A 26,246-nucleotide genomic window follows, 5' to 3' on the forward strand; every position below is an offset into this window, starting at 1 on the left:
CTCAGTACAGGTTTGAAGGAATTTCGGTATTCCACGCGGCTGGGGCGAGCGGGGGCAAGAGGTAGGCGTTGTAACCTGTGAGTTGGCTGTTGGTTTAGGGTAACCAGTTCCGGCCCGCGGAGTTGCGTCCGCATTCGGCCATTAGTATACCCCCCGCACCTCACTGGATAATCGGGTGCGGTGCTCGTGTTATCTGGTACACTCGATCACGTAATATTGTATTTTGAATTAAGCGCCCAGTGCCTGGATGTGTAACGTAAATAGGGCACTCATGTAAAGCGCTCCAATACTTTCAGGTCGATCTCGCACTATATAAATATGCAACATGTAATTGCGGGCTGCCTATATAGGCAGATCCATGATACCAGTGCATGCATTGCTCGCAAGATTTTGCTCCATATACTCGAGCACGTAGGAGACTAGCGTGGGTTCACGGCCCCAAAACACCAGCACTGCACGGCTGGGAGCTGCCTGGGTCCCCGCTGATCGCGGGAGGTGCAACACATGTGGCGCTCCCTGGTTAAGGTTATCGCCCCCCCTCCCGTCGGCTACGCTGCCGTTGAGGGTGGGGGGGCATGCAGTGGGCTGAGTGCGGCAGGCGCAATGGACCTGGCACGGGGATCGTTTAGTATGATACGAATCTTGTAAGCCCCCCGTGCTTGAATGGGTAATGTAAATAGGGTGCTCAGGTAAGGCGCTCCAACACCTTCAGCTTGCGCTATATAATTATGCAACATGTATTGCTGGCTTCCTATAAAGCAGATAAATAATACAAGTGCATGCAATTCTCACATACGCGATTACTGGCATTAATAAACCCCCCGCACCTCAATGGAGAATCTGGGCGGGACTCGCGCGGTTCGGTCGGGGAGCGGGTAATATGGTATGAATGTCGTAAACACCCCCTGCCTGAAGAGGTAATATAAATACGGTGCTCATGTTAAAGTGCTCCAATGCCTTCCGGTCAAGTTCGCGCGATATAACTATTCATCATGTAATTGCAGGCTTCCTATAAGGCGGACACATGATACCAAGACATGCACTGTCCACATCACGCGATTACGGGTATTACTAATCCCCCCCGCTCCTCAAGGGTTAATCGGGTGCGGTGCTCGTGTGGCCGGGCACGGCGATCGTGTTATATGGTACGAATCCCCTATTCTCCCCGTGCCGGCTTGTGTAAGTACGGGGTCGAGTTCGCGCGACTTAAGAGGGCTAATTACAGTAAGGGTCGCGCAGTCCGATCCTGACCACACGTGACCACGTGTCGCTCGTCTCCAACCTTTTGCTGAAAGGGGGCTTGGGTCGCTTGTCATTGTTGTCTCGTTACCCACCCCCATTGCTTACGGCCTCGCCCTCCCAGGTGCATCAGTCCTTGGGCAGGGCGGACCAGTGTGGGGATAGTCCTAACGTAGAACTGTCATTGCCATGTTAGTAACAGTTAAACACGGGTCGCTGCCGACAGTCTAAAAGAGGTATGCTTAAGCCCGCAACTGGCCCCGCCAACATGCTTATGGGGGCCGCCTTCAACGGTCACTGACATGGGGAACTCACACATATCTAACTGTAACCTAGATACCCGGGTGGGTGCCTAGTCGGGCAGGGCAACGCAACCGAGATAGAATGGTAGTTATTATCTAAGGCTAAAGGAAGTCTGGATTGAGCCACTAGATGGGTTAGATATGGGTGCAGCTCAGCGCCCCAATCGCATTGAATTCGGGGACGCTCTGACATAGCGGCAAAAGAATAAGTGGTCACCACATAGCGCATCACTAGGGCCTAAATCACGGCACAAGGTTACCGGCGTGATTGTCCAAGTGGTGGCGGGTGCGCCGCTCGCGAGCGGATTGCAACCCGTGGTTTACCTCTGAGCCGATTGGCCTGCAGAACACTGAGCTGGGCACCATAACCAAGAGTTAGGCCTGCAGGAGGAGTGGTATGGTTGTTATATAGCAAGTGTGCGGTCGTTCAAAGTTTGGTAAAGACCACGTAGAGCCCCAGGGCATCAGGGCATTATTGACCGTGCAGCACTCGCTACGTTCAGAATAGGGCCGGTATTTGCACCAAAGTTTCCGGTTGGTTCCCACAGACTTGTCTGCTCCCAAGGTTATCCTCTAGGGGTAGAACTTGAGACTAAGGGGGCATTGCCTGCTTCGGCGGCACAAATAAGCGATAGCTACGCCGGGATGGAGTTACCATTCAGGTCCTGCCACCACTGGGTTCCCCCCAGGTGATGGGATCAAGTTAGGTGGGACCGCGAAGTCTACGGTTCTTGGGAAACTTCCTGCAGTAGGGCATTTAGCAACAGATAAGGTACCAGCGTGTGAGTATCAGATATCTGCTTTCCAGCAGCACCGTGCCCTGGGAGCACACGCGTTGCCCTAACTCTGTGGCCCTCCCACAAGGGAGCCGGGTAGCAAAACAAGTGCATAGGCTCCTTAGGCGGGCCTCTGGCCTTCAGCTGGGTGTAATCACCATCAATTGGAGAGAGGCCCAGGTAAAAATGGGCTTTCCGTAATGCTTGGAGGACCATTGCGGTTGGTGGCACCCCCCACTGGAATCACTGGTCGTGTACGGCAGCTGCAGGAGACTGGTGCTGCTGTCCCAATATCTGGGGTGTCAGCGGGGCAAACACAAGGGGACATTATGACAGCGCGCAACGCTTAAGCCAAACAGATTCCCGAAGCTGGTATGCCTAAGGGATCATCACTGAGGGATCCGTAGGGGCATAATTCCTATAAGGTATAAGGGATGGTGGGCAGGGGCAAGAGTAGCCCCTTGCCCATGGTCACGCGCTGGCAGTGAGGTGCACTCCTGTGCCCCAGGTTAACTATCTGAGGGGACTGTACAAATGTTAAGTAACCCTTCTCGACATAATAGTCAAAGCGGGCAGGCCCAGGATTGTGAATAGGTGTAACCTTCCCGCTGGGAGGCGAATAGTTATCGCACATCTTCACAGGCCCCTCTATTTCAAACAGACCCTATCCGATTGGGATAGCGTCTAGGGATTGGGGACATAGATGGGGCCATCTACAATCCAGGAGCTATAGCTCACTGGTATGTCTTGGGCCTGTGGTTATAAGGGATCTCACAGGGTTTGAGTCCCGCCCAAAGGGGTTTGGGCTTTATTCGCCATGAGATGATTCGGGGGAATGTAAAGGGGTACTTCGACTTGGATGGAGTACACCTCTCCCAAATAGGCATGGACCTGTTTTATTGGATTTAAGCGAAGCATTGGTGAATAGAGGGTGCAGGTAAAAGAGCTAGGTTGGTGGGGGGCCCTGGCTGCGACGGTTAGCCGCCTCCAGGGCTGTGGCGGAGTTACAGGGCGATCTGGAAGCAGGCCGGTACAAAGGGTACCTCTGCGCGGCACCACGTGGTGCCTGAGCCAAAACGAGGAGCCTCCAGAGAGGTCCCGGAAGCCGGTCGGCGCCCCGCTAGGCCTGCGGGCGGTTGTGGGCCTGAACAACCGGGGGCTTGCTATGCGACGCTCCGCCCCGAGAGGGGGGGTGTGAGTAGAATCTCAACGGCACGTGATCGAAAAAAGAATCACTTGGGGGGCAGCACTTGCGGGTCGTTCCCGTGCTGCCCGGCTCATCAGGCGGGGCAGGTGAAGTAGATGGCCGCCTGCCCTTGGATCGCCCGTAAGATAACCCACCTATTACATATCCTGGAATTATGTAATAAATCCTGCAGCATTTGTTACCCATTTACAACTGTTTCTTGTGTCTTCTTTGGGTAACCTAATTTGGGGGAGGGGGGAAAGCGGGGTGCCCCTGGGGGTACTATGCCGCTGACCGCGGCCCCCGCAGGGGGCCACTCGGCGGTCGGCGCCTTAGTGGCCCCGGGGCCCCGGTCACCCCTCCCCACTCCCTCCTTCGGGGGGGGCGGGGGCAGGGATCCTGATTGTTGCCCCCCCTCCGTGTCGGGGGCCGGAAGTGACGCGCAAGGCGCGTCACTTCCGGGCCCAGGTGTGAGGGGAAGGCTATTTAGCCTTCCCCCACCCTCACTGGCGACCTCTTTGTCGCCCACCTCGCCTTTTTACCCTCCCTACCGCTTACCCGGCGTGGTGTGGTGGGGTGGGGTTTTTGGCTGAACGTTTTAATGTTTTTCTTTTCGTTGCAGGCGGAGTTACAGGGCGATCTGGAAGCAGGCCGGTACAAAGGGTACCTCTGCGCGGCACCACGTGGTGCCTGAGCCAAAACGAGGAGCCTCCAGAGAGGTCCCGGAAGCCGGTCGGCGCCCCGCTAGGCCTGCGGGCGGTTGTGGGCCTGAACAACCGGGGGCTTGCTATGCGACGCTCCGCCCCGAGAGGGGGGGTGTGAGTAGAATCTCAACGGCACGTGATCGAAAAAAGAATCACTTGGGGGGCAGCACTTGCGGGTCGTTCCCGTGCTGCCCGGCTCATCAGGCGGGGCAGGTGAAGTAAATGGCCGCCTGCCCTTGGATCGCCCGTAAGATAACCCACCTATTACATATCCTGGAATTATGTAATAAATCCTGCAGCATTTGTTACCCATTTACAACTGTTTCTTGTGTCTTCTTTGGGTAACCTAATTTGGGGGAGGGGGGAAAGCGGGGTGCCCCTGGGGGTACTATGTGACTGCCACATGGTAAAGGAGCCTTCTCTTGTGAAGCCCTAACTGATGTATGGTGCTTACTGCTACTTGCTGTCTCGCAGTTATCGAAATTTGATCAATAGCCACATCTTTGGTAATCACGTTATGGTCTGCCACGAAGCTGTTCACTGTTTGTCACAGCAGGTGTATTAACCCACAAACGTCGACTATCTCATGCTGCAGGGGTTACGTTTTCTTGTGCTTTGCACAAGCTGCCCCATGTCGTTTCTTGAGAGACTGTTTTCAAAGCTCTTGCTGTCACATAGATATGGCACCCCCACAGTCATCTGCAGCCCAAGATGTATGTGGAAGATGTAAGGGGTCTGCACTGGGGGTGTGTGTCAACTGTCTCCGGATGCCACGTCGGACGGTGCAAAGATAAACAGATTACTTTAAAGCGGATTAGTTTAACAGCAGCTTTCATTGAGCTGAGGTTTCAAATCAAATAGTTTGAGAGTTTGTGTGGCCGTCCAATCCTGGGTAAATCGAGGCTGTTCTTTAATATCGCGTTTCTTTTGAGGTACGTTTAAAAAAACCTATTTTTTTAAACAGGAAAATGTTTAATGAAAAAATAGTAAGTGAAATACGGAAGTACACTGTAGTGAAAAGCAGTGAAAGATAATGATCTTCTAAGCACTGTGCAGTTCATGACAGGTGTACCTAAACGCACTATTTGTTTCCTAATTTCCTGTTGTTTTACTTTGCTCCTGCCCCCTCCCGCCTTGTTCACTATGCTCCCGCCCACTTCCTGCCGTGTTTACCGTGTTCCTGTCCCCCTCCCGTTGTCTGCATTTCCTTTGCTCTATGAGCCATCCCACACCATGACTCTGATCGCAATTTCTACAAAGCGGCAGGGCACCCAGGATAATGTGCTGCATGACTAACCACTTATAAGGCCCCAAAGGCGAGACCTATTGGCTATGCCAATGCTTGTCTTCTTTGAACCCTACACTAACAGCATTCCACCAAGGTCTGAAACAACTCAAGTCAGACAATACCTTTTGGATGTGGATTGCCTTTATTTAGATGGTGGGGTACAACCTTTGTAAGAAAATCTAAAATACCGTCTAGTGAGCAGTGCATTTAGTAGGTGAGGGTCAATTCCCATGCCAATACCCTTACCCATCTTTATACCTGCAAGCAAGTGACATTCTGTCCAGAAGTGACGATGTGGTGATCTTTGCAGGTTAGATGATAAATTGTATGTGTGTGTGTATGGAAAATAGCTGCTGAACTATGGTGTTATACTGTAGGCTTTCATACTAACCATTGGATTGATTCTGGGGAAATGCAGAATATATCACTGATGACATTGATAAGCACACAGTTAATTTAATGAAGACATGTGACCTTGTAATTAGTTGTGAATACAACACTCTGAGATCGCAGAATAAAATCCTATGTGCACCTCCCTTGCAATGATTCTAATTCCTGCACATATTTTTATTTCTGTGATGGATTATGTGTTCATGTTTCACTGTTATTAACTGAATATCAAAATAGTGACCGTTTGAAAAAAAGTATGTATGGAACGCACCTATCAACGTGTCAAAGCATGCACATTATGTGGGGGCATCTACTCCTGGCTAATGACTCATGGGCTTTGATACAAAAGGTATGGTTGCTACAGTTACCATCAATAGAAAGTGACACTATGCAGAAAATATATTTTATCCATGCAGTCACTGGATCAACCTCTTATTTGATGTGGCAAGGTTGTAAGTGTGACTATGGGTGAAGTTCTCGTATAATTCAAGACAGCCAGGTGCCTCACTGTCATCTCTAAAAATGAGTAGCCATGCCTTTAAGGTCTAAACTCAAAATGCCAATCTGAAGATCCAACATGCCCAGGTCAAACACCCATTTTAGTCAAGCCCCTCCAGAGGGTACATCCAGTAGTCCCAACAGATGCCCTTCATGAAATTCACTAGCAATCTAACAAGCTGAATGTGTTTACAATAGTTTCAATATGTTTGAATATGTTTATATGTTTTAGTAGACACCCTTGACTCCCTATTCCTACAACAGCATGTATGATTATTCAGGATTTGTGAAAACATCAGTAATAGTCAAAGCTATAATGATCCAATTCCATAGTTGACGGGGTTACGATCATTACAAATTACCATGTAACCGACCGGTGCTTTAACATTATTGCAAGTCTGTATAGAATTAGCTCATTCATACAATTGAAGACTTTTAAGATGATGACACTGGCACATATGGTATTGTCCACGCAAGAGGGAGTCTGCATTTTTACAGTTGATTTTAAGAATATCCATCTATAAATATCAGTCTATTATCAGTACAAAGTTTGGATCAACATTAACAGTAGACATTTCTTAACATTAGCAAGGATGCAAATTCTTGGTTGTTAACCTTATTGTGGCGACAACATTATATTTCCCTTACTCGTTGATTATGTTTTTAACTTTTCTATTTTCAAGGTATGCAGTCACATATTCTGGATGTGACACACTAAATATTTGTAATGATTGTATTTTCACTTATTTACTTCTTATGTACATATTGGACTGCATTGTTCAACGTATTTGAAAGCCATGCAGTCTTAAACTTGTTGTGTTCCATTTAAGCTCTCTAGGGTTGTATATAAATCAGTTTATGGACCATTGATTGGTCATGACCTAATTTCCAAATCAGACCATCAACAGTCTTATGTTAGCCTTATCATTCAGCTGTCAGTAATACCTAGTGGTCAATAACAGTATCACAGTAGAGTTACCACTGTGCTGATGCTTAGACCCTCCAAGGGGCTGTCTGTGGCATATGGCTCCTTTGCATACACCTGCGGGGCATATGTGGTGGACCGATGGGTGATACTTGGGGTTCGGTCCAGAGTATTATATGCCCTTTGCCCTCATATAAGCATTGCAAATTCAAGTATGCAACTAATTACTAATAGAGAAATTACTCAGATTTCCTCATGTCCAATTTTTGACACTCCACGTGGCATTGGGTTATTTGACAGCTGCACAGGATACCCTGAGGCTCGCGTATGGGGAAGATGTGAGCTTCCTCTAACTTATTCTCCGGTAGGTAAAAAGGTCAGCCTTTCTGGCAAACGTCTCTGCTATGGTCTAAATCAAGCGACTTGTGCTTAAGCATGGTGGGCCAAGTTCAGAGTTGGTAGTTCCATGATCATTTGCTCCCAGCTCCTAAAAATAAATTGTGGTTGCAATGCAGAGGCAGGGTTTAGGTGGGAAGGGGTTACTGCCTCCTTGCTCCAAACTCTAAATCCTAAGGCCACTCAATCCAGCCAGACAACACCTTTCATCACCAACACCTGAATTCAGTGAAACTCCACTAATCACTGGAGGTGTTAAATTAATGCAAGGTGTAGTTTGTCATGGACATGTACCGGGATGTGACTAACAGACTTTTACTTCAGGAGCATGGTATTATAGTATCACCATTTGGTTTTGGTCTTTCAAAATGGTTAGAATATTTTAATATCTATTCTAGTTTTTACATTTGAATAATAGTTTATTTCACACCTTCAAAAGGACCTGAAGATGATGATAGCAGCAGCAGCGAAGAAGATCACAATGATCCAGAAGGGCCCCGTGTAGAGAAAATTCACAGTCAAGAAATGGATGTTGCTAAGGATGACGGATTAAGTGAGCAGAATTTGCAGCATGAATCTTCATCAGAGGGAGAAGAGGAAGAGCACAGCAGTCAGAACTCAGAGGAGACAAATAAGGAAGGCAACGTAAAACTCGAGGAGCTAAGTTATCCAGACACGGCCATTGATCTGTCCCATCTTACGTCACAAAGGTATTTAATTTGTAGATGAACAATATACAGAAACAACAATTTAGAGTGACCTACCAGGTGTTTTTAAGTAATTCTTGCATATTTGTATTGTTTTTTATGCACAGGAATATTTTTCCACTTTGGAGTTAGTTAGCAATTTACAGGTGTGATATGGTTTTACATCGAAGCTTTGTATTTATCCAAAGAATCGCATTTGCCACTAAAATAGATGTGTCTTGGAGCAGGAATGCCAAACTTAGGACCCTTTCTAGGCCAGATTTTCAGGCTGTCTATTTAAGACAAATTAAATACAGTGACTCCAATCCAATACGTATCACTAGTGAGTTCAGTTGCTGTGTGAATTCATGCGATGTTTATTGTTTACTGAACACCATGCTGCTTAGCCAGTTGTTAAACCAAGCATCTTGGGCCTAGTTACTTCTATAAAATCCTTTATTATCTACGTGGTCAGGTAGCATGAAAAGTTTGTTCAGTCAAAAGGTTACTTACTGGTGACATTTGAAAATACAATCTTGTTTCTTTATATATATATGTTGCACTGGTAGTTCAGCCTTTCAGCTACAATTAACCTCAGTGAGGATATGTTTTGCTAGCAAGTCAAGATAGAGCAGCCTTTATTCATTCACAAGAATGAACATACACACACACCTTCAGAAATTACATGATTTGTGATAGGATGTGGCCAACAAGGGGAGGAAGGTACAGAGCTGACGTTGCCATGGTAAGATCCATGCTGCAATGTCAAAATCTTGCATTAAGCCGGCACAAAGCCTTCTCAAAAGACACTCTCCACCAAATGACTCCTAACAATGGAAACTTGGCTGTGCGTGAATAGAGAAGGGTACTTGTAGGAGGCTGGCTTAGTATATGGTGCACACTTATTCAAGTAATGCACCTTACACTAATCCAGACAACCCTTATGGTGATTTTAGTGGTCTTTGATAACCTTTGGAAGGTCTCAAAGTGGTAGCTGTGGAGAGCAGCCTTGAGGCTTATCTTGCAGGAGTATACATCAGCTTATTTGGCCAACTTTAATCTGTAGTGTCGGTTAGATCAAAAGAAACCACACAAAATTTATAAAAGATAGGTCTTATTTATTACACGCACTATCACTAACACATTGGTATAATTCCTACCCGAAGATATCCACACAATACACAAGAATATTTTTCAATAATCAGGTAAGTAGCACAAATATCCACTGGTCTCCAGGGGGACACCAAATATATTAAGAAAGCGGAATGCAAACTGAAAAGGAGAACAGGATTTGGACCAGAAGACCCAGAGGAGCCGGGTACGCAAGGAACCACCCAAGGTAAGTACCCAGGAACCCAACGGAGGCTGTGTGCAGAGTGAAAACACAGCCGCGTGCCCAATGGAAGTCAATCGAGAAGTCGCAGTTGCAGTTTTAAAGAAGAAGGGCCCTTCCTGAGGACCCCGGGTTGAAGAGCCAACCTACCCGTGGAGGCCCCAGGAACCAGGTGAACTTCACCAGGGAAACCGGGTGCATATTGGTGAAGTGACAGCAATGGGAGACTTCGAAGAAGATGCTTCTGAAGAAGATTGTGAAGGAATCCGGTGGAATGCAAGGGTGGGTTCTGGAAGTGAAGAATCTGCAAACGGAGGGGACAGGGTATATGCCACTCGGAGGTGAACAGGAGGCACGGAAAACACAATGCCCACCGATGTTGGGAAGTTCTTAAGAGATGATGGTGACTTTGTCACTACATCTGTGAGAGCCAGATGACGCTGAGGAAGACCAGGAGCAGTTCACGAGCTGACCCACATCGTTGTCTCGGTGGTTGGTGCTCGGCGGGAGCACCAACAAACTTTGCCAGCCACAGTTGCTGTGGAAAACAAAAAGGAGCAAACGTTGGGACCAGCAAGGTCAAAGGGACTCCCCAGATGCAGAGAGTCAGAGAAGGCCCTGAGCAAGCAGAGGAGCCCACTAAAGCAAGAGAAGACCCTCAGGAGGACCCACAGCCCAAAGGCACAACAGTAGCAGGAGGACCTCAAGCAGCTCACCATAAATGAAGGCCCACTGTGCAGAGGATGTGGTGAGGACGCTGATCTTGGAGGAAAGGGAGGCTGGAGCTTTTTGTAGCCCGAAGATCTCTGGAGTGCAGTGCCAACAAACCTTGGCAACGGCAAGTCGATGCAGTGCATAGGGGTTTGGTTACAGCGTCCCCGACGAGGGATACTGTCCTCAAAATTGCTGGGAAGACAGGTTGGGCCTCTAGAGAGCTTCAGAACCACCACTTGTGTTGGTGGGCCTCGGGAAGCCTGTAGGACAACAGGAGCAGCAGACCGGTTAGCTTTGTTGTTGTGCCTGCAGATTTAGGGGAGTGCCTCTTTCTCTTCAAGGGAGGTTTCTTCAGGTGTCCTTGATGCCCACAGGTCTATTGAAGAGCCTGAATGAAGCACAGATGATGAAGAAGACTTGAAAGACAGCGAGACTAGGAGCAGCAGGAGTCTTCCTTGGTGCCGTCTAGGTTCCAGTCGAAGTCCCACGAAGTCCAAGTGTCCAGACGATTGAAGAGGGATGTAATTTCAGGGTTGAGACTTGCCCCACGATGAATCTGAGCCTTTAAGTACCCTAAGAAAAGGGTTGGAACAACTTGGAGGCCCCTCTCAGAGGAGGGGCTGGACAGAGGGGAGAATACTCCCATGTCCTTTGTCCAGTTTCGCGCCAGATCAGGAACCAATGTTTCCTGAACTAGTTCAAACTGGAGTATGCAAGGAGGGCACCAAATGTGCCCTTCAAAGCAGTCTAGTGGTGCTGGCAAGCACCCCCACCCCAGCCCAATACACTAATTCCTGTCTGGAAGGTGGTCACACCTACTTGTGACAGGAAGCCTATTGTTCTACCCAGTGGCGGCCGCCGCAAATAAAGGGTGGTAAGTGGGTGGAGGTAATTCGGTAGGGGTCGCTCGTTGGGGTAGAATTAATTAATTTAGAAAAAAATACCTTAAGCTTCCGGCCGCCTCCAGCGTTGCACCCTTGGACAGACTCCCATCCAATCCCTGTGCTGCAGAGCAGCGCGGGGATTGACCTGAGCAGGCTAGAAAGGCACTCCGCTAGGGCCAGGGAGTCTGTGGGGGATCCTCCAGCCCGGCTGCTCAATGCAGCCCAGCTGGAGGAACCTAAGTGCACATGTGTGTTTTGGTTGGCCTGACACACATGAGCACTTAGGGAGTACAGGTAGCACTCCTCTTCCCCTCTCCCATTCCTCGGCCCCGCCCCTCCCTACAGTGCTGGCTAAGAGCCGGTAAATGCAAAATATAACAATGCAAGAACATAGTTTTGCAGTGTGAATCCTTTTCTGGATTCACATGCTGTGCATTATTCCGCCATCTAGTGGTTGGATCCGGAATTGTCTCTTTTCCAATCTTTTTCCCTTCTGTTTTGGTCGCTGTCGACCACCATTTGGTGCCAGGTACGTCCCCTGGGTGACGTCAACCGGTTTCCTGGAGGTAGACGTGCGTGGTAGCCATCTTCAGATTCTTTTTTCCGCCGTTGGGTCTGGAAGCACGACGGGAAATTCGGAAGAAAGTTTGTGTTTTTTTCTGTTAAGACTTCAAGAAAAGAAGATCATCACTGAAAGTTCAACGGAACAACGTCGAGTAACAACTCTCGATCGTGTGCAGAGGCAGAGCGCCAAAAATTGGCAACACCTGAGGACACAAATTGCGAGGTAGCGGCCATGGAGAAGACCCCTTTCAGATGTTGTCAGAAGTGCCACCACAAGTACGCACAACGAGACCCACACACCGTGTGCAACCTCTGCCTGCCGTTAGACCACCAAGACGAAGAGTGTGTGGCCTGCTCATCGTTCCTGCCGAAGACTCTCAGTACGCACCGGTACCAGAGACAGTCCCACTACACCATGATGTTGCAGGCCACGAAGAGACCTACCATGAGCGAAATCGGGTTCTCCAGCGACGAGGAGGAGCTCGCAGCTCCAGCAGAAACGACACACGAAGGTTCGGACGTCGAACTTATAGAAAAGGACGCCGAAAAGAGACATGCCGATAAGAAGGCGAAGGAGTTGAAAAAGAAGACGGAGAAGGTAAGAAACAAAGATCCGTCGGAACCGAAGGGCCACGATCCAAAGCCGGCAAAGGCAGCCCCGACGCCGAACAAAAAGGCGATCAAAGGTCAGCCGCGATCGAAGGAAACCCACGGGACCCATCCAAAGGTCACCGATGAGGGAAAATCGCACCAGCCTCCAAAACCAAGGGTAGATAGCGAACCCGCGAAAAAGAGCGCGATGTCGAAAACAACCGCCGACGCCGCAAAGAAAAGAAAGTCCCCGGCCTCAGACGCCGAGAGGGCCCTCGAATTCCAAAACATAAGGAGAAGACTTGAGGAAGAAATGGCTGCTCTCTTGCAATGGAAGAATGAATTCGACGAATCTTAAAAGGATTTCAAAATCCCAAAAGCACCGGAAGCAGAACAGGAGAACGTCGACGCCGAAGAGGCAGAAGACGCCGAAGAGGAGGGAGAGACTATCTTTGACTCCCCACCAACACCGGAACCTCGAAGCGAAGGTCCTGAGGAATACGGAAACTTACCGGAGGACAAGGAAAACGAAGGAAACTTCGAAGACGACTGGAATGATCTCGACACCACGAGTCCAGAGGAGGAAATCTGCAACTATCCCTCGAAAGCATCCCCCCCAGATGACATCGCTTTCTACAATGAAGTGGTGAAGTGGGAAGCAAACCAGTTTGGGGTGCCCCTGGAGGAAGAAATAGGGGATACATGTTTCCCGCTGGAAACACTGGCACCTACAACAAAAGGCACACAATACCTCCCCATGCTCCCAAGTATTTTGGACCAAGGCAAGGAGGCGTTCAAAGAACCAGCTTCCATCAAAGGGATAACTCCTAGAGTCGAGAAGAAATACCAAGTCAACAAAAAGAGGGGGGTCAGGAGCCTGTTGAGGTCCAATGTCCGTGCTCCACAAAGTACCGTTAAATTATTAAGGACATTGTTCCGAGTTGGAGGTGGAAAATCTCACCTGCTCAATGGGGGGGGGATAGAGAGATTAAGAGTAGAATAGAAAGCGAGAGAAGAATGAAAAAGAGAGAGGCAGAGGTTTATCCCCGGTATCAAGGATCCAGTCCCGAAGGGGAGGGCCAAGTCTTACCTCTTTGTTGCCCTCACACACCCCGAAGGATGTCATGCTTCATCATCGGCCTTTTGCTCCTCGTCGGGCCGGCGCTGCAATGCCCGACGGTCCCTCGAAGGGTCACTTTCGCGGAGATCTTTTTAAGAGAAAAGCCGTTAGGTGAGTGCAGGTGTGTGGGGTGGATCCAGATAAATGGTAGTAGAGTGCGTGCAGGAGTGAGTGAAAAAAAATACCTAGGGGTATCCAAAGGAAATATTTTACTAGTGTGGTGCCCCTGGTAGATTAAAAAACCAGAAGATTGGTGAGTTACTATAGGGCTCAATGTGCCTGTGTAACTAATAAAAGGTCCTTTTATCACTCGTGCACGCACTCCACTACCATTTATCTGGATCCACCCCACACACCCGCAGTGGTATGATGCTCCTCCGCCATTGCGGAGGAGCCACCATTGGTTCTACCTCCCTCTACTCGAGCTTGGCTCAGCAGCAGTAGGGCAGAATAGGTCTCCTGTCTGCAGCAGCACTAGCTTGCTTGCAGACCCTGAAAGACTGCTACCGGGAGTACAGGAGGGTCCCCTAGGGAGTCCTCCAGTACATGGGATCTTACTTCTAACACTGGAATCGTTGTTGGGATATGATTCCAACATGTTTGGTGCTAAATATGATTGGGTTTGGTGTAGCCACTATATAGTTAGACATCTCATAATGACTGATGTCCACTATATGTCTAAAAATGGCTTTCCGCACTTACAAAGCCTGGAGAATTGACTCCAGGGTTTATAGGGGTGTCCTGCTCATGCAGGGGCACCCTCACACTTATAACCAAGCACCCTGCCCTCAGAACTGAAGAGCCTGCCATGGGGTGACTTATAGATTTAAAGTTTAGTGACCTCAGATATAATGAAACTTATATCTGTTGTGAGAGGTGCAAGCACCAACTCACACAGGTTGCAATGGCAGGGCTGTAGTCACAGTTTAAGTGAACTCCCATGGAGGCACAATACATGCCGCAGCCCATGGGAGACCCCTGGTGTACCCATGTCCTGTGTACCCTAGTAACATATACTAGGTGTAGGAGGCTGGCTCGGGTATATGATGCACAGTCATTCAGGTGGTGCACCTTGCACTAATCCAGGCAACCCTTATGGTGATAAAGTGGTCTTCAATAACCATAGAAAGCTCTCAACGTGGTAGCTGCAGAGAGGAGCCTTCAGGCTTATCTTGAAGGAGTGTTAAACAGCTTGTTTTACCAGTTTAAGCTGTAGTGTAGATTAGATGAAAAAAAACACTCAGAGTTTAGCAAAAATAAGTCTCTATTTATTACTACACAATATCTCTATCACATTGGTATATCTCCTTCCCGGAGATATCAACACAATACACAAAAATTCTTCAAATGCAGTCAGGTAAGTAGCACAAAATATAGTAGTCTCCAGGGGGAGACTAAACCATATACTAAGAAAGTGGAATGCAAATTGCAAAGCAGAACAGGACTTGGACCAGGAGACCCAGAGGATCTAGGGACACAGGGAACCACCCAAGTAAGTACCCAGGAACCCCACGGAGGCTGTGTGCGGAGTGGAAACACAGCCACGTGCCCAATGGAAGTTAATGGAGTAGTCGCGGTTGTAGTTTTGAAGAAGGACCCTTCCCAGAGGAAACCCTTTGGATGACAGAAGGATGGAGAGTCACCCCACCCGTGGATGCCATCGGGAACCAGGTTACCTACACCAGAGAAGCTGGGTGCATAGTGATGAAGTGATGTTGGAACCTGCTGTAGACAACAATGGAAGACTTCTAAGAAGATACCTCTGGAAAAGACTGTGAAGGAGTCCTGTAGAATCCCAAGGTGGATTCTGGAAGTGAAGAACCTGCAAGCAGAGGGGACAAAGTCTCTGCCACTCGGAGATGACCAGGAGGCACAGAGACACAATGCCCACTGATGTCGGAAGGTTCTGAAGAGTCGACGGTGACCTTGTCGCTGCATCGGTGAAAACCAGGAGCAGTGCACGAGATGTCCCACGTCAGTGACCGGTCTGCTGCTCCTGTACATCTAACAAAAAATGGAGGAGCCTCCCTATGTACAAATGAAGTCATTTTTTCTTCTTCCATAGTAACTTTTCACAGATTAAGTGCTTTGTTGTTTCATTAACACTTAATTAGATGTTAGATGTACAGGGTACTTGGAATGTATGTGTTCTCTGTACGTACTTTATGCAAAAACGTTTTCCCATTATAATAACCAGTGAAGAAATGATCTTGGTGTCTATTTTAAAACTGATCTGGTTCTTATGTTTTAAATGTTTGTATTCAATGTTGTAAATAGTGGTTAATTATGTACTTTTGTAGCCCTGAAGAAGTCAGATTGAGGACGAAACGCGTTGGCGGTTGCAAATTTTAAAAAGAATATGAATAAAGAATGAACTTCAATATCGCAAGATCATATCGACTTTTTTCTTGGGAAAACAACTGCTTGTTGTACATTTATTTCCCTGTGTATTGAACACGTCTGATACTTGAAAGTGTGCTGGGCTGTTTTGTTGTAAAGTAAGTTGAGAACAACGAGAGAGCTAGGGAAGAGTGGGGTGCATCCGTATCCCAGTGTTCTAATGTCAGTTTTATCAGTGGTGGACGAACCCAACGTTGTGTGGTACGATCACTGTAAGACAGTGTTTGGGAACCCACTAGGCGTCTGCCACATCACTGAGACGACCAAACACCTCAACTTGGAACCTGGAGAAACATGGGAACTACGCAAGCACACCAACTGTAACACATAACATGTTGTGTACCGGATAATTTGCCCATGCAACCTCATCTACATCGCAAAATTAAAACCAGGATCTGTGAACACCGCAGCACGATACGTGCAAGAAAAACACCACTAAAATGACTAACCACTTTCTGGAAAAAGGCCATACGACCAATGACATGAGATGGGTCGTCCTGGAAGCTTTAGACCATAACCTGCCCAACATCCAGAACCGCCTCTTGGAACAAGAACAGAGGTGGATATATCGTCTGTCCAGCCATATCACCGGCTTAAACGATAATATCCCCTGGAATAGTCTCAGAAGATCCTAACCCTGCCCTTTATTTATCCTACTTAATTGCAGTCTTTAACCATTGGTCTCTGCACATGCATCTGTACCTGTCCTCCACCTCCGGATGCCCAGCGGCCTTTTTCCATTAATTTTCCTTTAATTGGCCACTAGCTATTTTAGCCCTGCATATTTCAATCACTGCGCACGCGCGGGTGTGAGTTTGACACTCCACCTCCCACACATGCGCGGCACACTCTTGACATTTTCACGCATGCGCAGTAGGCCAACACTTCTCCTCTGCACATGCGCAGGCACCGCTTCCCCGCCCACGCCCACCGGCCAGCCTGCACGTACCTTATGGAGCTCAGTACTACTTAATCTCCCTCCACAACGGGTCCCACACCATCCGGGACCACGGGAGACCCCAATAGGTTCCAGGCGGGTGCAGCTCTTCGATCAAGTAAGGTGACGCGCGCCTTTCTCTGTGGATTGCACAGGCTTTCTACATTGCGCCTCCCTCATGCTCGTTACTTTTCTCCTCACAGAATTTGCGTGAGGAGCGCACTCCTCCCGTATCCTAAGCAGCGATCTTACTCAGCCATAGTGTAATTATTTTTTCCTCTTCCTAAGCGCTGCGCACAGGGGCTTAGCACCCCCCCCCCCCTTCTTTTAAATATCACAAACCCAGACTTATTTAGCTACGCGCTCTGCCTCACGGCCCCAGCCAGCCCTGACCTTAATGCGCTCACTGGGTTTCTCACTGTGACACACCTCTATTATTATCTTTCTGAGGCCTCACGGTACTACTATCAACTCGACTGATGCCTCTCACTCACCAGGCATCTTACGTGCATAGATTGCACCACCATCTGTTCTCACTGTTTGTCTTGTCTTGATTGCAACCACTTGGTTTATAAAGTTAACAGAGAGGCTTGCGTCTTCCTAGCACCTTAAATTGATTTGCCTTCGACAAACCATACGCTTAGCAGCATGCAACACTATCACAATTTGTGTGTTGCCACAGGTACGATCCCCTTACAGATAGGTTTGTTCCATCAGAGCCCCTTAAGATTGTATTTTGTAGTTGCTGAAATATTCGGCACCCATGTGTCAGTTTTATACATGTTCTTGTGCTGTCTTTTTCCTCCCACAGGTCTTTTTCGCTGCGGTGTCCGCAAGTTCGCAGACACCGGGTCCACACACCTTAGTGAGTGTGTAGGTAATCAACCTTTTTAATTTTTTCACTTATCACGTGGTACTTTTCACTTTGCCACTCACTCCTCTCACTGGTCCTGACGAAAGCTCCATACATCTCCATGAGGGCTGAAACATGTAGACCTACAACACTAACAACTATTAGATAATAATTTCTTTCGTAGTTGCATCACATACCTTGTTTTTATTATATCCTGAGCCGCCAGCAATAAATTCCCAACGGCAAGGACTCTCAGAGATATTTTTAATCTTCACGATATCACACTCTTGCAACACACCAGCTCCGCTGTAGCCAGGCGTCGTAGCACAACCGGGGGGCATTCGGCCACCCGGTTGGGACCCCAATGATGAAGCATGACACCAACCAGGTTGGTGTGTGAGGGGTCTTTTAACTTACCTAGTGGGTTCCCAAACACTGTCTTACAGTGATCGTACCACACAACGTTGGGTTCGTCCACCACTGATAAAACCGGCCCTTGTTGTAAAGTAAAGCATGTTAGAGGCACTGAGGAACTGTGTTTTGCACTGGAACTGAATGTGAAAAGGAGCACAAGTACTGCTATGAAATCTGTAGCAAGACATGAGTTCAACTGACCACCAGGTTCCCCTCATTAGGCAATCAACCACAAAAACTAAGTACTGTACTTACCCTACAAACTATTACCCTACAAAGTCTGGAAACCCTGGTTTCATAGATTATCTAATAAGGATGACCAGAAAATGTGTTTTTCTTTTGTAGATTCCATTCAATTCTTCAGTGTGAGTGTAAAGGTATTTTATATAGCAAAATGGCCAGGCTATAATAATGAAATAGTGTTCAAATTAAACTTTATTGTCAGCATTGTGTTTTAAATTTTAAGATCTCATGGTTTTACTGGCTCAAAAGAAAAACTATTGATCTTGATGCTGAATCAGCCAATTTAGATTAAAGAAGAAAATGTCTTGAACCATAAAAGGGAGGAAGTCATTTTTATGACATCTCATTGGCTAACATATTTGAATTAGAGTTTACATGCAGCACGCAAATATTACATTGAAGAAATCTCAGTACGATCTCACCTATTTATCAACTACTTTTCCAAAGAGAACTGGTCAGCTTAGTACCTAAAAGAAATTAAACCTTTATTTACTGTTCAATTTCTGAGAAATTTCATTTTTATACAGTAACATTTGTATTGATATTATTTGTCATTATATTCATTATGTTTTATATAACAATACATCTCTTTATACTCAAGAGGACTGCCACAGGGTTATTATCGACAAATATTAGAAGACGAGTTCCAAGTAACATGTTAATATGTCACACCTGGATATGTGCAAGTGTACTTTTTCCATAGTTGTAGTCTGAAAATAATACTTAAGTGCCCTTCTTATTAGAGTATAAATGATGCTACACAAAGGCAGGACAAGTCTGCCCATTTATTAGGTGATTAATGTATATAAATCTATGCCGTCAGGCTTGATGCACCAAGAGATAAATACATTTGCAACAATAGGCTGCTGAAGCTTCCTCTTGAATTTGTTTTAACTTAAGACAGACACCAATGGTTTCCATTTAGGTTCTTAATTAAGGAATCACCTTGTTTTGATTTTCATTTGATGGTGTTTAATATGAAATAGCTGCCTTACGGCATTGTTTGCTCGATTCAGTATCAAAATCCATATGCAAAGCAGGCACGGAAATGTTTGATTTGGCCACGATAATATGATCCATAAACATCACCTGAAGTTTGCTTAAAGATGAGTGTAACAGTATGCTGTTCAAGAGGGGTTAGGGTGAAATTTTATGAGCTTCGAAGCTTTAGCCTAGCAATGTTTTGTCTTAAAAAAATAGCTAGTCTGTCTACTGAGAGCTGTGTGTAATCATTGATGTGATTGTTATGCCATCATACTATCAGTTCAAACATTGCATGCCTTTTGCTGGATGGGAAGTGTGTGTGCATGCCCCACTAGGCTATGCAGACGAATCATTGGCTCTTAAAATAACACACCCAAATGACCATAGAATTTACCTGACACCATTTCAAAGGAGATGAACTAAGACATTGAGTCCATAGTTCTTCCCAAAGAAACAATATAGTTATGTGCCTTGCTGACAAAGAATTGGGTGTGGAGCTCTATGTAAGTGAATCCTAACCCTATTTTCCTTGTAGCCCTATATGGTCTTTGATCAAGACCCCCTAATTCCTGTGCTGCTGTTTAATGTATAGGAGATTAGACTGAGAGCATTGGCTGTAGGCACGCAGCATTCATACAATTATTTGATATTGTGGGAGAAGCCTTAGCCGATTGCAGGGCCACTAGAAATTTTGAGAAGTAAAGATGAAACAATCTAAGAGCATTTAATCCGCACCTGGGCGTGGACCCGGTATGAATTTACAGATGTAGGCGAATGGCCAATATCTGACACTTTAACTTATGCCCAGTTTCTCTGTTTGACCCTGTTGACTGAGTGGAATATGTTACACCAGACATTGAGATAGTTTGGTACTGTTAGGAATGTTTTTTTTTTTTTTAATGAAAGGCTCTGCATATGCTGGGCCAAACAAGAATGATACACTGATTTAGCTAGTTTCTGTATAATTGATGCAGACATGAAGATAAAGAGTCCAGTCTTGTCAAGACTAGTTCCAGCTTTCATCGTTCAATATTTAATAAAAAAGAAATCAGTCTTAATTGATTAGTAATATTTGTATAATCATAACTTTTAATGGGTACCTCATTATCCTTAGTACTATATTCTGAACATTAGCATTTATACTTCTTTTCTTCATAGATCAATACAGAAAACAATTAAGGAGGAGACACCCACTACTGAGGTAAGATTTCAAGACAGTTTATAGTCAAATTAAATCAAATGAAAGAATGGATGAGAGAATTTGTGTAGCACACTTTATGGAATTCACCACTCTAGGGCTAGGGTGTATGCTGAAATATTATTCTATTCTTTGAATTTTAACTATTGTTTTTCTTTATTAGAGTGATAGTAAGTCAACTGGAAGGCGATATTTGTCGGTGAAGGAGAGAAGGTAAGAAAATGCAACATTGTTATTGATGTTAGGTATTCTGTATTTTGTGAATCTTATTCCTCTGGCCATTGTGAAAAACTCTATAATATCCTTCCGATTTGACGATATGCTGTAGTGGTTTATCTCAAGGCATCTCAGTTGGAATCGCCTATTTAGTAAGGTTACTCTGGTTACTCTACACTGTACTATATTGCCCATTGCCTACAGTAACTAGGAGATGAGTGTTGACCTGCTCTCAAGTGAGAAATAGAAAATATGGATTTTATTTTTAAACTCTTTTTATTGATGACAAGAGAAATCACTTTAGAGAAGTATTTCAGCTGGCAATATACCGAGATTATTCACATATTCAATAACCATCACATTTACCACATCATGTGTTGTGTTGCTATTTGTACCTTTCCTATTCTACTCTAAACCATAGTTCACTGCACCTGACGGAAGAACTGAGCCGTGCAAATGCCTCCTCTATATGAATTTCTACCTGCCCCATATTTGTTCCCATTTCGTCGGACAGCCCCAACTTTCATATACTGTCTTTTCTGTCTTCCCCGTGTGGGACGAAACGCGCTACGTCGCCTATCAAATCTGTGCTGTGTTTTTATGAAAGAAAACTTGAATAAAAGAATAAAGAATAAAAGGAGAACATTTTTTCCAGTATTTTGACTGGCAATTTGTTGTATTTGTGAGGCACCATGCTGATGTTAATTGCATTTAATGGTTGACATTTACGTTTAGTATCACATACTGAAAAAAATAACTTTTGTCTTTCAACTCTGGAAACATATTTCCATTAATACGTACTTTACTGCAGAATTTTAGTGCAGAGCCATTTTTTGTCTTTTATATATTTAAACATCTCTGTGGCTGCTAGGTCATACTCCTGTTGTAGTTGGGCAAAGGAGAGTACTCCTCCTTGTGACCACAGGTCTCCCACCCGAGAGATGCCAATTAAGTCTCAACTATCGAATCCCTTGACTTTTCTTAAGGTTCCCAGTCGTTCCGTATTCCAGGCTCTTATTTACTGCATGCCATAGTTGTACTGTATGTTTGGTAGGGGCGCGAGTTGCAAACGTGCTGGTGTAGTATAGAGTGCCTTATCATAGTTCCCTCAAACAAGACTCATTTGTCTATTCTATATCCGGGATCATCATATATGCTATATATGCATTGATTGATAGCCATCAGTTGTGCTGCCCAATAATATTTCGGAATGTCAGGGAGTCCTATCCCTCCATAATTCCGCTTCCTCACCAGCTTTTGGGTAGGTATGCGTGCTGGCTTCCCCACCCATAGGAATTCTCTTTGTTCGCTTTCTATGGCTTTAAAATCAGAGGTAGGGACTGTATATGGTGTGTTGTGCAACATATATAAGAAGCGTGGGAGTGATATCATTTTAAATGGGGGCAGCACGTCCCAATAATGACAGCGGAAGGGCCCGCCAATGTAGCACACCGCCTTTCAGGTGCTGAAATGGTGGCAGAAGATTTTGATTGTAAAATCGCACCGAGTCGTTGGAAATGTATATGCCTAGGTATCGGAAACCCTCCTCGGTCCTTGCCACCTCATATCCCCTGGGTAGGGGGGGGCGGGAATTCCCCTCTCAACATGTGGATTATTGACTTTTTCCAGTTACTTGTATAACCCGAGTATTTCCCAAAATTGTAGAATAAATGTAATACTCTATTTATCGAAGTTCTGGGCGGTACTAAATACAACAGTATGTCGTCTGCATGTTTATGGATTTATAAAGCGCATGGCTGCCCAAAGGCTTCCCAGCACTGAGGGGAAAGTGCAGTCGGGCGCAGAAGTTATCATGGAAAGAGCCATCTTTTTAGTTTTTTCCTAAATGCCCGTTCATCTGTCAGCAGTCGCATTTCTTTAGGTAGGGAGTTCCAAAGACTAGGAGCCAGATGTGAAAAAGATCTACCTCCCCATATAGATCTCTTTATTCTTGTCCTTTTCATGAACAGATCTGATGAGGATCTTCGAGATCTACCCGGAACATAAGGAGCTACAAGCTTTCTTGTTAAGGCCGGGCCTTTGCTGTTCGTGGCTCTGTGGGCAATACAGAGTGATTTAAATTTGATCCTGGCTTGGATCGGTAGCCAGTGCAGTATTTCCAGCACGGCTTTCGCAGAATTTTGTCTGGGGATGCCTAGTAGTATCCTGGCCGCGGCATTCTGGACCAGCTGTAATCTGCTAACTACATATTTGGGGAGCCAAGATAGAGGGAGTTACCGTAGTCCATCCGTGATATCACCATGGCCTGAACCACAGTTCTCCCGGTTTGTTCAGGGATAAGAGGCAGGATCTTCCGGATCATGCAAAGTATTCCAAAACAAGTGGCTGACAATTTCTTGGCTTGTTGACTGAGGTCTAACCATATTCCCAGATTTTTTACAGCATTTTTTGGGACAGGGGGTTCTTCTAGTTCTGGAGGCCAGCAGATGATGTTTCTAGGGACCGCCTTATTTACCTGGAACATAAGTTCTGTTTTTTCTTTATTCAGCTTTAGGCTGCATTTGTTCATCCATTCTGCTACTTTTACCATGCAGGGGGCCAGTTTGGTGTGCTTGGATTGTGGGCCCTCGGTCACTGGTAGTATCAGCTGGGTATCATCTGCGTATGATACAATAGATCACCCAAATTCTTGCACTATCTTTGCCAGAGGTTGCATATATAGATTAAATAATGTGGGGCTCAGTGCGGATCCCTGTGGGACTCCGCAATATATTTGTAGGGTATCTGAGAGGTGCTCGCCCTCCATTATCTGGAAGAGTCTATCTGCTAGGAATGAGGACAGCCATTTTAGTACAGTCTCTGAGATACCCGCTTCCTTTAGCCTGAGGATCATAGTGTTGTGATCAATCGTGGCAAAAGCTGCACTAATATCAAGAAGCAGGATTGCATCAACACACCCCTGGATTCCCTTGAGTTCCTCCATTGTCGTGTAGTTGCTATACAAACCTATACAGGATCTGCACATTCGTACAGCATACACTGTAGAGTTGGTGTCGGACTGATTCTGAACACCTCCACCGGGTATGTTGGCCTTTTGTACCAACTAGCTCACAGTGCCACTAGAATCAAATTTTAGGAGAGAATAGTTCTTGGCAACCATCGAACATGACAACCCTGATTTCTCAGTATCGTGGAAACAATATACTACTTTTCGCTCAGTCACTCGTGCTTACTTAGTCGGTCTTAGAGAGATGCACAGAATAAACGGGCAGGGCGTTTTCAATAAGTATTTATTGAACAGTTGTTATTCTAGTGTAAAATAGATTAGCTGCAACAACTGTTAGACAGTAAAAGATATAAATGGTTAGCAGTACTATGAAAGTAAATGGATGGTATAGGTCTGCCATCTTGCAGTAATCATGAATACATACAAGTATATAAAATACATGAAAATAAAAAGATGCATACTCCTACGATGCCTCCCTAATTAGATGTACCGAAGTGTACCTAGCATGTGTGTAGGTGTTAAGCCAAGAGTCCCTCTAGGATGAAGTCAACCCCATTACCTGAAGTGAAAGACTGTGGTACTCCGTCCTGGTCTCGGGTTGGACACCCCGCAAGGGATGTTTTAGACCACTGCGAGCTAGAGTGTCTGCATGCAGGAGCCTCAGCGTCTCTGATCAGTGTGTCGGCCGGGAAATCCTGGTCTTCTCCTTCTAACTTAGCAAGATGTGATGTATATATACTCATAGGTCTCCCCAGGGATCCTACCTCGTTATATTACTGTGTCGGCCTAAGGATGACGTTGGGCATGAACTTTATACTTAGATATTATACAGAAGGTGGTAGTCCAGCTGTGGTTCCAAGAATCCTCATACATAATGTATGAGATTTCGAACTAGGGAAATCCTGCGTTCTGAATGCAGTGTCATATCTAGGTAAAAGGTCAGTCCCTGTAAACCGTTATAAGTATAATGTAGGGAAGAATATAGGTGAAGGGTAACGAAGTTACCTGGACCTTTATTATGGTACCTGTATAGAATGTAACACCTAGACCACCAGCAGGGCTGACTCTGCACTATGTTGTGGTCTGAAACCCATTTGTGTGTGGTGCAGCACCCCATTTTCTTCCAAAAGTTGGGACAGGGTCTGATTGACATGTTTTTCAGCTATTTTACCTAACAGAGGAAGAAGTGAGATTGGTCGATAATTCCCCAGCTTTGAAGGATCTAGATGAGGTTCCTTCAACAGTGGTCGAACTATGGCGTCTTTCTTGGTTTTGAGGATGATCCCTTGTGTGAGAGAGAGCGAAAGAAGTGCAGCTGTTGTAGTCATTGTAGCTTTACCTCCCTGCAATAGGAAATGTGGCGGAACCGGGTCTTGGCGGGAGCCGGATTTAATGTTCTGCAGGATCGAGGTCATGGCTTCCTTACGTAGCCCTGTAAAATGATCTAAACTTGACCCTGTTTCCGTTCCCAAGCCCACACCGGTACTTGATTGACCAGCAGTGTTGTTTGGGTCGGTGTTCCCTTGTAGGGATTTATATATCTTTTCCACCTTATTTTTTAAGAAGCTCACGAGCTCGTCGCATCTCTCTTTGGAGGAAGGTTGGTGGGTCGTCTCCTGATCAGTGGAAGTTAGAGAGCGCACCACTTTAAATAGTTCTCTTGAGGAGTTGTGAGCTGAATTGATTTTGTCCTCTAAATACCTAGCTTGGGGTTGTATCATCTCATTGTTGTATTGTCTAATGCGCAGTTTATATTGACTCTTGATGGTGGGGTCATAGTTTTTCCTCCATTGTCTTTTGTTTTTTTTCCAATTTCTTTCATCAAGATTAGGTTTGCGTTAAACCAAGCTGCCTTTTTCCTGGCTGGGTGAGTTCTTGGCCTGACTTTCTAAGAGCACTGTTCTGCTACTCGGTTGACCCAGTCGGCCTATATCTTATCTGCGTCCTGTGGGTTCTCTGTCAGGCTCGGGCCTGGGCTTCCAGGGTGCTGACAATGCATCTGGTATAGTTCATGGCTAGTTACTACCAGCCTTGAAGGGTTTACTGCATGTGGGTGGTGAGTGGGGGTTATCTAAGGTGAATCGTATGAAATGGTGATCCGACCATGGAACTCCCAAAGGGAGTCCCTACTCTTAGATTTGGTTCATTGGAGAAGATTGCATCTAGTAAGTGCCCTTTCTTCATGCTTGCCAGAACTTACAAGTTGTCTGAGTTGCATGGCTTCCATATCTTGAGTAAATCTATTCGAAGAGGTGTTATCAAGTTCATCTAAATGTAGATTAAAATCCCCAAGTATGGTTTTAGATGCTTTACTGGCTACAGTTGTTGCTACCATTTCAGGGAAATCCTCTAGGAAGGTGTTACAGGAACCAGGGGGGTCTAGAAAGGAGTGTGCCTGAGAAGGTGACATTGGGGGATAGTTTAATATTCAATTGTG

The 26,246-nt window shown here is 46.0% G+C and overlaps 1 protein-coding gene across 2 annotated transcripts in view; it reads left to right on the top strand.

Moving 5' to 3' along the window:
- NEMF (nuclear export mediator factor) overlaps window positions 1–26,246 on the top strand; it is a 453,826-nt gene that overhangs the window by 361,245 nt on the left and 66,335 nt on the right. For both annotated transcript variants that reach the window (XM_085627010.1, XM_085627011.1), the window contains exons 23-25: window positions 8,144–8,414; window positions 20,586–20,628; window positions 20,789–20,838. In XM_085627010.1, coding sequence (XP_085483136.1) covers window positions 8,144–8,414; window positions 20,586–20,628; window positions 20,789–20,838 — 364 coding nt within the window. The remainder of the gene's footprint in view (window positions 1–8,143; window positions 8,415–20,585; window positions 20,629–20,788; window positions 20,839–26,246) is intronic.

The sequence above is a fragment of the Triturus cristatus genome, chromosome 9 (genome assembly GCF_964204655.1).
Source record: "Triturus cristatus chromosome 9, aTriCri1.1, whole genome shotgun sequence".
Lineage (NCBI taxonomy): Eukaryota > Metazoa > Chordata > Amphibia > Caudata > Salamandridae > Triturus > Triturus cristatus.